Source organism: Megascapheus bottae, chromosome 15 (assembly GCF_031878675.1).
Source record: "Megascapheus bottae isolate mThoBot1 chromosome 15, mThoBot2.hap1, whole genome shotgun sequence".
NCBI lineage: Eukaryota > Metazoa > Chordata > Mammalia > Rodentia > Geomyidae > Megascapheus > Megascapheus bottae.
Genome location: NC_143523.1, coordinates 28,728,256 through 28,742,316, shown reverse-complemented (window position 1 = coordinate 28,742,316; position 14,061 = coordinate 28,728,256). Strand labels below are relative to the sequence as shown.

The following is a 14,061-nucleotide window of genomic DNA, read 5'->3' as shown; positions in this document are numbered from 1 at the left end:
CTAATGAGGCTGTAGGATTGCAAAATAAACCATATCCCACTTTGGAAAGGACTCTTGACTGACTTTAAGGAGATTATTAGAAAAAGAAAAGAAGGAAGAAAGGAAGGATTATCTCTTTCCTTCTTATTTCTGTATTCCTATTGAATGTTTACTGCAACTTTATAGTTAGGCCAACTCTGATGGGCCAGAGATGAGGGACTCTTCAAAGAGTGGGAAAAGTCACTGAAAGGCATCAGTGCTGGGCATGGCTTATGGCTTGTGGATGAGCACTGGCCACAAAAATCAGGGACTAAGTCAGGCGCAGTGGCTCAACGCCTGTAATCCTAGCTACTCAGGAGGCTGAAATCTCAGGAACAAGATTCAAAGCCAGCCCAGCCTCAGAAGAATGTGGGGCTGTGGCTCAGGGATAGGGCGGTAGCCTTGAACTGAAGAGCTCAGGGACAGCACTCAGGCCCAGAGTTCAAGCCCCATGGCCACTAAAAAAGAAAAAAAAAAATCAAGGACTAACTTCTAGACAAAAATGCTGAAGTATTTTGGATAAAAAGGAAATACAGTATACTGTTTCAACATATATCTTTTAAACTCTACTCTGGTAATTTAGAAATTTCCTGGTTAATTCACAGCTCACTTTTTTCCCATATATTTTTATTGTAATTAATAGGAGATAGAAGGTACATTGCTTCACATACTTGATACCCTTTCTCATATCTTAGTCCTCATTTCCCTCCCCCTACCCCCACCCCTCATCTTGATTTCCCCCCTTCCCTATCCTATTTCAAATAAACAAACATATATACAATAGGGCCGGGAGTTTGGCCTAGTGGTTAAAGTGCTTGCCTAGCATGCACGAAGACCCGGGTTCAATTCCTTGGTACCACATATATAGAAAAAGCTGGAAGTGGTGCTGAGGCTCAAGTGGTAGAGTTCTAGCCTTGAGAAAGTCCAAGGACAGTGCTCAGGCCCTGAGCTCAAGCCCAGGACTGGCAAAAAAAAAAAAAAAAAAAAAAAACATATATACAATATATAACAAGATAACAAAGATAACAAGATGAAATATTGTAACAATATGAGATAACCAAGGGACAGCAAAGAGATGACAGTACACTAAGGACAATAATCACTCATTATATGGCTTTTGTTTTTATATCCTGGAGGTCCTTTCATTTAGCGTCATACTATATGGCCTTATGTATCTAGGTTTTGCTCTATTTTAAATCTCTGCTAGGAGAGCCCAAGGTTTCTACTGATTATGACAAATGAGGGAAACCATTGAGCATATGTTCCTTGGGGTCTGCCTTACTTAATGTGATTTTTTTCTAAGTCTTTCCATTTCCTTACAAATGGGGCAGTGTTGTTCTTTCTGACAGCAGCATAGAATTCCATTGTGTATAAATACCACATCTTGTTGATCCACTCATCAACTGAGGGGCATCTGGGTTGGTTCCATATCTTTGCTATGGTAAATAGTCACAGCTCACTTTTTATGCATTTAATTTTTCATTGTTGTTCCAGTTTGAAGAGTGTGAAAAAAAACTTAAAATATATTTTGTTGTTTCATTATAATTAAATCAACAAGTGTCCGGCTTATTTTAAAAATCAGGATTAGGGTTGATTTTTTTTTAATGTGAGTAGTTTAATTGTTAAAAGGCAGTTAATTTACAAATGAAACTTCCTAGTAGTGTTAACATATATTTCTTCATTGACTTACTCATAAAATACTCATGGAATAGCTACCATTTCCTAGTGCTGGGCCTTAACTAATAAAATTATATGACTATGTAATAGATTCCAGGGATTTATTATGTAATGCTATTAATAAATCAATATGGAGACTAAAAATTGAATCTGAGCAATATCAAGAACATAATTTAAAATGGAAAATGGATCCCTTATAGTTTGTTGAGTGAATTTTATGCCTGCCCAGAGCTCTAATCTTGAACAATAAGTCCTCTTTCATAGGTAATCTGGAGAAAAACATAGGAGAAATTGACCTCAGGAAGGGATAAGAGAAACAGGTGTCCCAGTGCACAAAGAGGTGAAGATTTCCTGGGAAGTGATATTTGACAAGGAAGTGGAAAGGGCAAGCCACTATTTTGGTGTATGCAGAACATTAAAAAACCCATAGCTAGATGCTAAAATTCATTCAACCAATCTATTTCCCCCCCCCAAAAAAACCCTACCATTTTCTCAAAATGTTTCTTAAAATTAATCATGTTAACTCTTATGTTTGACGTTAAACTATTTTAAATATGTGTCCAGTTGTGGATGCCTCTTATCTGATGAGTTCATCTCCTCCGCAGTTTCGGTGTGTGAACTGCTCAGCTTCGCAAGTCTGCTCTCAGGATGGCCCTTTGTATCAGGTAAGAGGCACTCACGACGGAACATATGCCCATCCCCAGACCTGCAGGGATTGCGCTCACCCCAGACTCCAGTTCTGCAGGCATGTCACTCTGTAAAATTAATGTCGGTTTTATTTTTTCCCCAATAGTTCTCCTGAATTGACTAATTAATTGTACTGAGTTAATAATGAACTTAGATGTGTTAAGTCCATTACTAAAGAACTTACAGTAATTGCTGATTTCAGTCCCAGAGAAACCTCCGAGCCGTATTGGATTAGGTTATCTTCTTTGTGTAAATACTTTTCATGTAAGTCTCTCCTCCAGCAGTGTCAGATGAAGAACATGATTAGTTAGCTGGAAGGAGCAGCAGGAGATAAATTGTGAGCCCTAAGTGCTTGACTTGGGTTGCCACTTAAAAAGAACTACTTAGTGATATACCAGGAAAACCTGCATGTATGTCTAAAGTAAGTTTTATCTAATAAAAGTACATTATTGTTTGGAAAGTTGGGATAAGTACAGTATAGTACGGATTTTGTTGGGTACAGAAATGATCTATAAACTCTGTAGGCTGTACATACACAGTATAAAGCTTGTGGATCATTTTCTGTGTAACTGGACAGTCACCAGACTTCTCAGTAAGCTTCTTGTTGAATGGCTCTGCCTGTTTTGATTATTTTGCATGGCTTTTGAATCATGTTATAAATTTCCAGATGGCTCTTGGCAGAAAAAAAAAATAGATCCCCACCCCTGCCATCCATTGTTTATTGTGGGTTTTTTGTTTGTTCTTATTTTTGTTTTTGTTTGTTTTTTATTTTGTTTTGTTTTGTTTTTGCCAGTCCTAGGGCTTTCCTCAATACTATTGCTCTACCACCTGAGCCACAACACTACTTCTGGCTTTTTCTATGTATGTGGTACTGAGGAATTGAACCCCGGTCTTCATGCATGCTAGGCAAGCACTCTACCGCTAGGCCAAACTCCCAGCCCCTCATCCATTGTTCTTATTCCAGAAATTGAGACAGTCCTTGTCCTGTTTCCTTGTAACCAGTAAGAAATTGTGAACTAGTAAACTTGAGTGTTGTAGTTTGTAGGTTCAGATAAAATTAATCTACTTTAGAATTAAAAGAAGACTTCAGCTAATTAATAAAAAAAGTTACCAGTTTGTCTAAAATTTCTTTCAATATTTTGGTCATATGAGAATGTATCATTAAAATGAATATATTTTGATATATATTCTTTAAGTCTTAGTTTCTTTGAAACAGAGTAAACTAAGAACTACAAAGCCCAAGAGAAGATCATTTAGGAAAGAATATCATTCTCCTTGTATTACACAGATAAGGGCAGAGGGTAAGCAGTAGTAGTTCTGTACAGCTTATGTAAGCTTCATGCCTGGTTTATGGATTGGTGAATCGTACTGATAAACCCATGTATTTGTGGATAGTGAAATAAAAATGTTCTTAAATGCTGATCCTAATATTAAAGAACAACTGGATAAAGACAAAATTTCAAATTTACCCTAATTTCCTTTTTTGTTTTCAACAATTTTTATGGATAATAGTCTTGTAAGAAAAGTGACTTAGCACTTAAAATTCTTCCAAATTCATTTCACATAGATAATTTAAGTATGATAGAAAAAACTAAGAGATTCTTAACTAAAAACTAGTACTAAATTTCATTGGGATGTAAATGAAAGATGATTAGTAATATACTAACATACTAAAAGAATAACAGGGGTTGGAGATGTGACATAGAGAGTACCAGCCAGTAAGCAAAAGCATACATCAGATAGCAAGTTCAAGTCCTATTCTCAGACAACAACAAATAATAATAGTAACAACAAAACAAGACCTACCAGAATTTTTATCAGAAACGGAAGAATGGCTTAATTTTGTGCATGAATAAGAAGGTTGGTTGTTAGGTAGACAGATAGACTGGCGTGCAGGCAGACAGACAGACAGACATAGCCCCACATTTTATTCACACCCAATAAAAACCACCACTCAATTCTGAAAAGGCACTTGATAAAATTCAGTGTTGAGTACTGATTTTTTTCTAACATCTTGTTATTTTGGAGCTTTTTTGGAACAACAACAATAAAAAGGTTGAAGCAATTATTTCAAGAAATAATTTTTACCTGGATTATTTAACATTTCACCACTTTTTCTGCCTCCTTTTCCCTTTCTTCCTCTTGCTAGCTCCTACTTTTATTATGCTCTTTATATGTATCTAGGTTGGGGGTTTTTTTTGTGAAGCTATTTAAAAATAGATAACATATCAGGAAAACTGACCAGTTATTTTAGCACATATTTCCTAAGAACAAACATATGGTGTATGTGCAAAATTCTGTTTCATACATAAGAAAATTTTAAATAGTATATTGAAAAGTATAGTGATGTTAATTCTCTTGATTATTTAGTTTATTGTAAATCCAAACACATGTTTACTAGATTCTTGTTTGACTTGAAAAAAGTCATTCTAAAGATCATCAGTAAAGGCATTTTTAAAGTTTTGATAAGTGGGTACATGTATCAAAGCTGTATTATTATAGTTAGAAATCAGGGACTAGCCGGGTGCTGGTGGCTCATGCTTGTAATTGTAGCTACTCAGGAGGCTCAGATCTGAGGATCACAGTTCAAAGCCAGCCCAGGCACAAAAAGTCCATGAGACTCGTATCTCCAATTAACTGCCAGAAAACCGTAAGTGGCGCTGTGGCTCAAGTGGTAGAAAGATAGCCTTGAGCTGAAGAGCTCGGGGACAGTGCCCAGAGTTCAAGCCCCATGACTGACAATACACACACACACACACACACACATATATATCAGAGACAAACTTTAAGTGGAGACATATGAGGATAAAGAATAGCTTACTGGTACCTCTAGTAGAAATACCTCTAATGTATATATGAGTCTATAAAGATAATATATTAATGGAGTAAAATTCATTTAACAAGTACTGGTCCATCTTTCTAGTCCAAGGGTTATAGAAGTAAAAATAAAAATAAGTGTAAGTCTTTTATCTTGTGGAATTTACACTCTGTAGCAGACAAAATCAGACAAGTAAACGTTACTATTGGAAGAAAATTTGAAGGAGGTAAATATTTTATAAGGTAGCCAAAGGAAGTCTTTCCTCTTGGATATGGTGGGTATGGTGGATTTTGGTCAGAAGGAAGTGAGAGATGTAGCCATGTGAATGTATGGTTATAGGGTACTCAAGAAAACAATTCTGCAGAGGCCCTCAGCGGTGAGTTGGAGAAAGGCAAGGAGGCCGGGGGTGGTAGACACCATAAAAAAGGCAATTCTGAGCTTGTTTTCATGAATTGTACTAAAACTGTGGCAAGAGAACCAACCAGTGCCTCACATTATACATCAGTACAAGTTTCTGTTGGTTTAAAGTAGTGTATATTGAAAATGAAATCATAAAAGATCAAGAAGAATATACAGTTGAGGAACTGATTTTGTAGTGGGTGTGGTATTTCACATTTAATGGAAAAGACTGAATTAATGGTTCATATTGATTAGTACCACGTAAGAATCTCCTAAGTAAATATTTGCAGTATATGTTAGGTTGATGTTAAAACGAGGAATTTATCTAAATCTATCAGACAAGCCTAACTTTGCACAGAATAATGAACAACACATGACCAGGCAAGTTACCTCTCCCCCCCATTAAAAGGGAGATGCAATTAGCTAATGAGCATATATAAATGTTTAATGTCTTTAGAAACCAAAACTGAAAAAAAGAAATAAAATACTATTTTTCTTTACTAAGTTGCCAAGTTAAGGGGGAGTGTGATAATAGTACTCATTACTGACAAGGCACTAGAGTAGCAGGCACTCATATAAAAGAAGAGAATATTTTCTGACAGTCAGTGCAGCAGTGTTTACTTAAAAACTGTTATAAAGGAGTCTGCTGCTTGAACTAGTAGTGTCTCTTGATCACTGATCAACATCAATTTATAAAAAATAGAGTAAATTCAAGTAGGCTGCAAAAAGATAGTTACATACAGTTCATTTAAGAACATAATATGCAGCCATTAAAAAACTTGTATGTGAGGTGCCGGGAGTTTGGCCTAGTGGTAGAATGCTTGCCTAGCATGCACGATGACCTGGGTTCGATTCCTCGGTACCATATACATAGAAAAAAGCCAAAAGTGGTGGTGAGGCTAAAGTGGTAGAGCTCTAGCCTTGAGAAAGTCTAAGGACAGTGCTCAGGCCCTGAGCTCAAGCCCAGGACTGGCAAAAAACAAACAAAAAACATGTGTATGGAAATTCAAAAACTATATATATATATGTGTGTGTGTGTGTGTGTGTGTGTGTGTGTGTGTGTGTGTGTGTGTAACCTATTACCTTTCTATTGCGTAAAATTGACATTATCTATTACAAAAAAATACATCATCATTCAACAGTGCATTAAAAGGTGTGGAAATACATCTCTGTAATTTCAAGTGGACAAATTATTTTCCAAGCATTGTGTTAGCACGAATCCTGTTCTTTTTCACTGTGTAAATAAAAGTGTTAGAAGGGCCTGGGTATGAAGGTAATGCCTGTGCTTCAACTATTCTAAAGGTAGAGATAGAAGGTTAATGTGAGACTCTGGAAAACAAATGAAACACAAGATATTTTTAATATCTCCTACAGTTGTCATATTTGAATTTTATACTTTGAAATATCTATCCTTAGTTTTTATTACATAATGAGATTTTTGAGGACAAAGAAACTCTATGAAACATAGGTCCATTTACTTAATGCAGAGATAATAATATGCGTATTCCATTATAGTAAATGCTGTTCCTTTACTTCAGAAAGTAACTAAAACTTGAAGTATATCTTAAGAGTTTTCAGTGTTCTGCCACATTTCAGTAAAATTAAACATAAGTACATATAGAAGAAACAGAGATAATTATCTATGTCAAATTATCCTAGTCAAAAACAGAAAATTCCAGCCAGTGACAACCAAGTCATTTGACTTCCCTCTTTTTATGTATGTAATGGGAGGTAGATACTTCCATGTATGTGATTTATATTTTCTAGCATAAATAAGTTGCTTAGTTGCAGAAAGTATACAAGTCCAATCATGAGGAACATGAAGCAAAGCTTGAAAGAAAGATTGTCAGATCATATGTGGGTTGGAGAGGGCTGGAATGATAACTGGTGAAGTTATGTTAAGTTATAGGTATGTTAGTGGTCTCAGATCACTGAGCTTCACAAATACCCAGAGAGTATTATAAAATGCAAAGTTTCATTTGTATGTACCTCACTTCTAGATAACCTGATTCTGCTGGAGTAAAATGAAATTAATAAAATTAAAACCAGAATAAATTAAGATAATGGAACTCTTGAGATAAAGTCTTTTTTGGGGGGAGGGGCCCTGTAGCCCTTAGAAAACAGGTAGTGGCAAAGTTGACCTAGCATGTCATTATTCCTACCTTCCAGTCATGTTCTGAGCTGAAACATTGAGTCTGCTCAGTGTGTAAGTTCAAGATTTTAGAATTTCAGTCTGCCCCTTTTAACTATATGAAAGAACTGGAAATTCACCCTACTAAATGTTTGCATTCACCTGCACTTAAGATATATTAGTCAGTGGCTATCTGAGCCCCTTCCCCTTTCTTTTTTCTTGTTAGTTTTGCTGGTCTGGGGCTTGAATTCAGAACCTGGCTCTGTCCCGGAGCTTTTGTACCCAAGGCTAGTGCTCTACCACTTGAGTCATAGCTGCACTTCAGGCTTTTTTGATAGTTAATTGGAGATGAGACTCACAGACTTTCCTGCGTATGCTCACTTTGAACCACAGTCCTCAGATCTCAACCCCTTGAGTTAGTTAGGATTACAGATGTAGGTCACCAGCCTGCCTGCCCATTTTAAATGAGCCAAATTTTTATGTTTATTTTATGTATTTTACCTACTCTTTGATGACATCCTAGGCCTGAATGATTTTGCCATAATCCTTAAACATTACATAGCTGCAACACTTCAAAGAGTTTTTTCTCAATCAGCTCTGCAAAAGTCTACATAAGCCACTCATTTCCTCTTATCATCAAACTTTATTAATTCAGACTCAGCAAAAGGCCTCCATTTGACATACATAGGCTCATGACCATTCCATTATGAACACAAAGATGACCTTGGGCCTGTTCCAGCGGCTCACACCTGTAATCCTAGCTCCTCAGAAGACTTGGACCACAAGAATCAACAGTTTGAAGCCAACGCAAAGAAGTTCATTAGTACCAGGAAAAAAAAACTGAGCTGGAGACCTGGCTTAGGATAGCAGACCACCAGCTGACACTAGCAAAGCAAGCGTGAAGCCTGAGCTTAGAACCAGGGAGGGAGGGTGATCTTGATACTTGTCTAAGGCTCCAGCAGCTTTGTGAACTCCAGCTGCTAGGCCATCATGTTCAAGCAAGGTATGATCTTCAGCCCCTTTTGTAAAGCAGTATTTACATTTATTATAGTTCCAGAAGTCATAACTTGCTCTGTGCAGGAGCAAAGCCAAATCTTGAACACACTGGAGCTTTCATGCAACTCAGTAACATCAGGGGAAGAGCTCAGCCTTTTTTTTAATGCCAGAAAAGCTCTTCAAAATCGATTTTAAAAGGAGAACCTGCAGCTTTAAGCAAAGGAAAATCATTGCTTCTCCAGACCCTTTCTGACTGATATGTGGCCTGTATAGAAGAAGGAAAGCAGAAATCAAAACAGATGCAGAGGTCATGTGACAGACCTGCAGAAAGCTCTTTCCTCCTAAGTTCATAAAGAACTCAGTAGCACATAGTAGTGCATCTATGATACCTTTTCCTCCAAAATCAGTGATGATATGGACCTTTTAATTATGCGATACAAGGGATCTCAACATTTAATGATATCAACCGCCTCTTGAAAAGAGGCAAGGGCCTAACCATTTCATGTAACAGTTACTTGTATTTTAATACTTCCTTAAAACACCATTGAAATAAATTTTAAATGCAAAAACAAATTGTAAGCACTGTGCAGACTCCAGTTTCACAGATTTGCAAATAGGTCCCCCATGAATGTCAGCAGTTCTCTTGTTAAGCCTGAAAGGAGTGCAGATATCTTGTGGTTTCCTCCCCATAACCCCTCCCCTGAATGTACTGGTACTGATCACATACATCTCTCAGTGCTTGAAGTCTGTAGACTTTTGAACTTGACCTCTATTTCATATTAGTGAAAACTTGAGTGATTCAAGAAAAAAATAATACCTTTTATTTTTAAATGACACCTTAAATCTTTTAAACTGTCAAGATCATTACTAGTACCTGGGAATATTATAAATTGGAACCTCAAATTCTTAATGTCTTCTGTATGTAAATTGCATTGTTTTTATGTGAACACGGTCTTACTCACTGTCTGTCTTTATTTTGTAGTCATACCCTATGGTATTGCAGTATCGACCAAGAATTGATTTCGGTTAGACCAAGGGGCCTAGATTTCACCGAAATGAATACTGCACTATTTGTTTACTCGTCAACAGATTGCACAGTGAAAAACAGGCGTGTGGACTGGAGGGACACAATCAGATTTTCGGCATGCAAATAAGGCCATTGTCTGTGTAAGTTGTCAGTTGCATTCGTGTTTCTATTAAATGCAAACCAAGTGCCATTCTGCTACTGAACCATCTGCATAAGATACTTTGTTGTCTCACAGTGTGTCAGTCATGGCTGAAATTGGACAGATGTGCAGCCGTAATTCAGCCTTCTGAATATTTTGCTTTGCCCGTTCCAAGATTGTTCTAATGTTGAGTTCCACTAGTGAAATGGCTCAATCTTTGTGGTGTTGCACTTTTCACATACTTAACTATTTTATTAATTCTTGTTTAAATAGAATAAAGGAACTGTACAGGAACCTAATTATATCTGGAAAATATTTTGTATGGAAATACATTAAGAAAAGTGGTTTCTGAGCCACTGTCCTATTCTTGGTAAGCTTTTCATGTAAAAAAAGAAGTAGTTCATTCTTAAGTGTTCAAGTTCTTTTCGTGAAGAATCCCAGTTATTCCTTAGATCACATCATTATTGTACACATTCTAAGCTTCTCTGTGTGTAGTCTACTAATTGCACAAGGAAGGCCTGTGAGCCCTCCGGGTAGAAAATGGGGTGTGACTTCTTGTACACTTGACACTAGATTCACAACCATTTGAAATGTTGGCAGCTGATTATATTGTAGGAAAGGTTAATCTTTCATTAATGCCTTATGACAAGCGGGTGCTGTTTCCATGCACCTCACTGTACAGCCTGTTTTATGGGTGTGTCGTTACACTGTTGCTGTCACTTAACGAATACCTTGTTTTTAAGTTGGCCTTAGGTGTGTGTCCTTGTGGCATGCAGAGGGTGATGTATAAGGGTTTTTCAAATATTAGGATTTTTAGAGCAGATAACATTAGCTATTTTGTGGATTTCAAAAGTCTCAAAGCAGTTGTAGATTAAACTTGTTACTTATCACATTTCCAAACCATATGCATAAAACAGAATAAATGCAGCATAGTAGATGAATATACTAACCCAAATTAATGGTTTGGTAGTACTTTATTTTAGATACTGTAGTAATCAGGGGAAAGTGGGATTGTTGTTTTACATATGGCTTCATTAAATATCAGAGCTATGATAATGTCCTTGATTTTGTTGTCTTCCATGCATTTTGAAATTAGTCTGCAAGCCAAAGTCTTATTATTTTCAATCATATGAAAAACTTCATTTTAAACCTCTTAAAATGTATAGTTGTTTTCAAAGCCCTCTTTGAAAATTGTTCTATCAATTGCTTTGAAACAAGTTAACCTCTGAAGCTTAGAAAAGAATCTTGGAAATGAGGAAAAATTGTTTACGTTAGAAATCTGACATGAGCACAATGACAACTGTATACATGGCACTGTGCTACATTCTCTAGTAAAATGTATCACAGATTAATGCCTTTTGAATTTCAAGATGCTTCATAGAAATAAAACATTGTAAAACATACATATGCAGCTCAGTCTTGATGTATTTTGTAATGTAAAAGGCTGAAATTTTAGGAAGATCTTTTCTTTTTTTTCAATTCAGAAAAAGGTTGCAGTTCTCTATTCTGATTTCTGTGAAGGATATGGCAGTGCAATCTGAACCTCACTTTGTTAAATTATGTGTTCTTGAAAGGGCTCACAACCAAAATTTTAAAGGCAAATTTCATTAGCTCTTTAAAACTCAATTATTTTGCTGTTAAACCTAGTTTGTAGACATTCCCAAGAATTTAAATTATTATCATTTTGTCTCTATCACATAAAATTGTGTTCTACATATGGAAGTTAATTTTAATTAACTGAACCCAAAACATATTAAGAGTACACTTTAAAAACTAAGTTCATTTTGGATTCCTGGCTCCTTTACCAGTACCTTGCCAAAGCTTGTGGACATAAATGAGTTTTGCATGTAAGATTACTTGAAATTTAGCCTATTTGCCCAATCATATGTAACTTCACTACTATCCAAGGGAAAATGTAGGAAATAGTTCGAAATTAAGGAGAGTTTGAAATAAATTTCCTTTATTTAATGCTAGTAACATTTTATTGAAGTGCAATGGAATATGTGCCAAAATACATGAAAAGCTGACAAATAAAGGTATCAGTCATCACTGGGCAAGGTTCACTATTTGCGATTGTTCTGACCAATGTGGTATTGCTACCAGAAGCATAGATTCGTTGAAGTGACTGACCTGTTATGTCAACTGTGAGTTTCTCAGAATGGGACTGCTTTCTGTCTGCAGTCCTACACTAAATTCCCACCCAATTATCCTTCACATCAGGTACAGAATTTATAAGAAGCTAGTATAGAGAAAATGTATAGATACCTTTTATGATTAGCTTTTTAAGTATATAATGCTAAAAAAAACCTTCTTCATATAAGGAACCTATAATTATCTAAATCTGTAAAATCAGAAATAAGCATAAAATTAAGCAATTCTTTCATCTACTGTTTCTTAAGAAATAAAATGAAGGAACTTTATGTCCATAAAAGATTTTATCTGTTTTATCTTTTTCAAAACTCAGATATAAAAGGGTGAAGAAATCTTGGATATAAGAATGCCTATGGTTTTTACATATCACTTTAAACTGAAGTAATCACACTAATTAATAGGAAAATTAGACAAGGCCTTTCTCTAATTTAACAAGACACTTCTTAAGCAGTAAGAGGAAATTAAAGATTTACTGATGAGATGATGTTCAATATGGGATTTGAGTAACTTAGGTATTGTCTCTGAACAGTTTTTAAATATTATTTCTTTATTCATTGAACATCTGTCCTACAGGAATGTGCCACATTTTATCAATGTAATGAGTTTGCTCAACTATATTATACACTCAAATGTTACCTAAATTTAAACAGATTCTTTGAGAAAAATGTATGTCGTATAATATTGTAAAAAGTGTTTAGTTTTATTGGATATTTAAAAGAAGTGCCTCATTGCAAAGTGCATTTCTGTTTTAGACTTCCTACACAAATTTTTGAGTTATCTGCACCTATCACTTAGGAATGGTTGCGTATCTAAATAAGCACTTGCAGGTTAGAGTGATCTCTTTTTAAAAGATTTTCATAAGAACATAGATAATCACCAAAGACATTTTACTGTAAACTAATAACCATGTCAGAAAGACAGTTTTAACAGTTTAGCGGTTGTAAATTTTTAGATGACAACTTAATGTTTAGCTAGGCAAAAACCTTAATTGTTTGCTAAAATATCACCAAAGAAAGACTTTGAAGTGAGGTTTTCCTTGCAGTCCCCAGAACACATTTCCTCTCAAACATGTTCACTGTTTCCGCACCATCTGATAAGTCTTAGGAAATCCTCAAATATGAGAAAGAGAAAGAAATAAAGCAACTAAACAAAAAATTGGCAAAGCACATATTTTTAAACAAAATCAGAGTTGAGATTTTAATTTTTACGAAGTTTTTTTATTCTCTGGAGGCAGTATAAAATAAATTATACTTAGATCCTGTGTTCTTAATAATATGAGACGTTTTATTGCAGAGAGACTTTGATGAACATGCTACCATGCTTCTTCCTTGTGTAGAACGTAACCCATTTGCAAGGATTTACATTAAGTGCTTTTTCTATATTCCAAAGCAAAATTGTCGTAGGGATTTTTTTTCCTAAGAAATAACTCTGATTTGTTTCTTTTTAGTGACTTTATTGTTATTAGAATTTAGCCCTAGAGCCAAAAACATTTGACAGACTGGATCACAAAACAAGATCAAGAGAGATGTCCTATTATGTGAAAGTCTTAGCCACTACTAAGGTTAATTAAATCTTTGTCCCAAAGTCTGTCTGATAGGCAGGTCATGGGTGAGCCTCTTCACACAGGATAGAAATGGCAGTGCACTGTATTGCATACCCAGGTCAAACAAGTACTCTGTCAGTGGCTACATACTCAGCCCATCACTCTGGTCTATCATAGGGGGTTTTCTAAGAAACTAAACTTCATTAACAGTGAGATGCTGGCTGGTGGTAGGAATTTCAAAACGGTGAATTTGCCAAATCTTATCTAGATTTGAAACACGAAATATCTAAACTGCTGTTATCATTATTTTAAGGTACAGCATGTATCTTAGATGTGGTTTTTGGAACAATTAAAAGATATTTAATACACTAATGGCTCAGAAGCCCTTTTGAAGCACAAACATGCAGGCGTTTCTGGACTGACTTGATAGACCTAGTTCAGTATATCTTCATGGAAAACATGAGTTTGAAAGATC

The 14,061-nt window shown here is 35.7% G+C and overlaps 1 protein-coding gene across 4 annotated transcripts in view; it reads left to right on the top strand.

Annotated features, from left to right (window-relative positions):
* Positions 1-13,807, top strand: part of Pcgf5 (polycomb group ring finger 5) — a 61,852-nt gene extending 48,045 nt beyond the window's left edge. For 3 of the 4 annotated variants that reach the window (XM_090346278.1, XM_090346277.1, XM_090346279.1), the window contains exons 9-10: positions 2,301-2,360; positions 9,709-13,807. In XM_090346278.1, coding sequence (XP_090202404.1) covers positions 2,301-2,360; positions 9,709-9,756 — 108 coding nt within the window. In that variant the 3' untranslated portion in view covers positions 9,757-13,807. The remainder of the gene's footprint in view (positions 1-2,300; positions 2,361-9,708) is intronic. The other variant, XM_090346280.1, reaches the window with a different exon arrangement.
* The last annotated feature ends 254 nt before the right edge of the window (positions 13,808-14,061 follow it).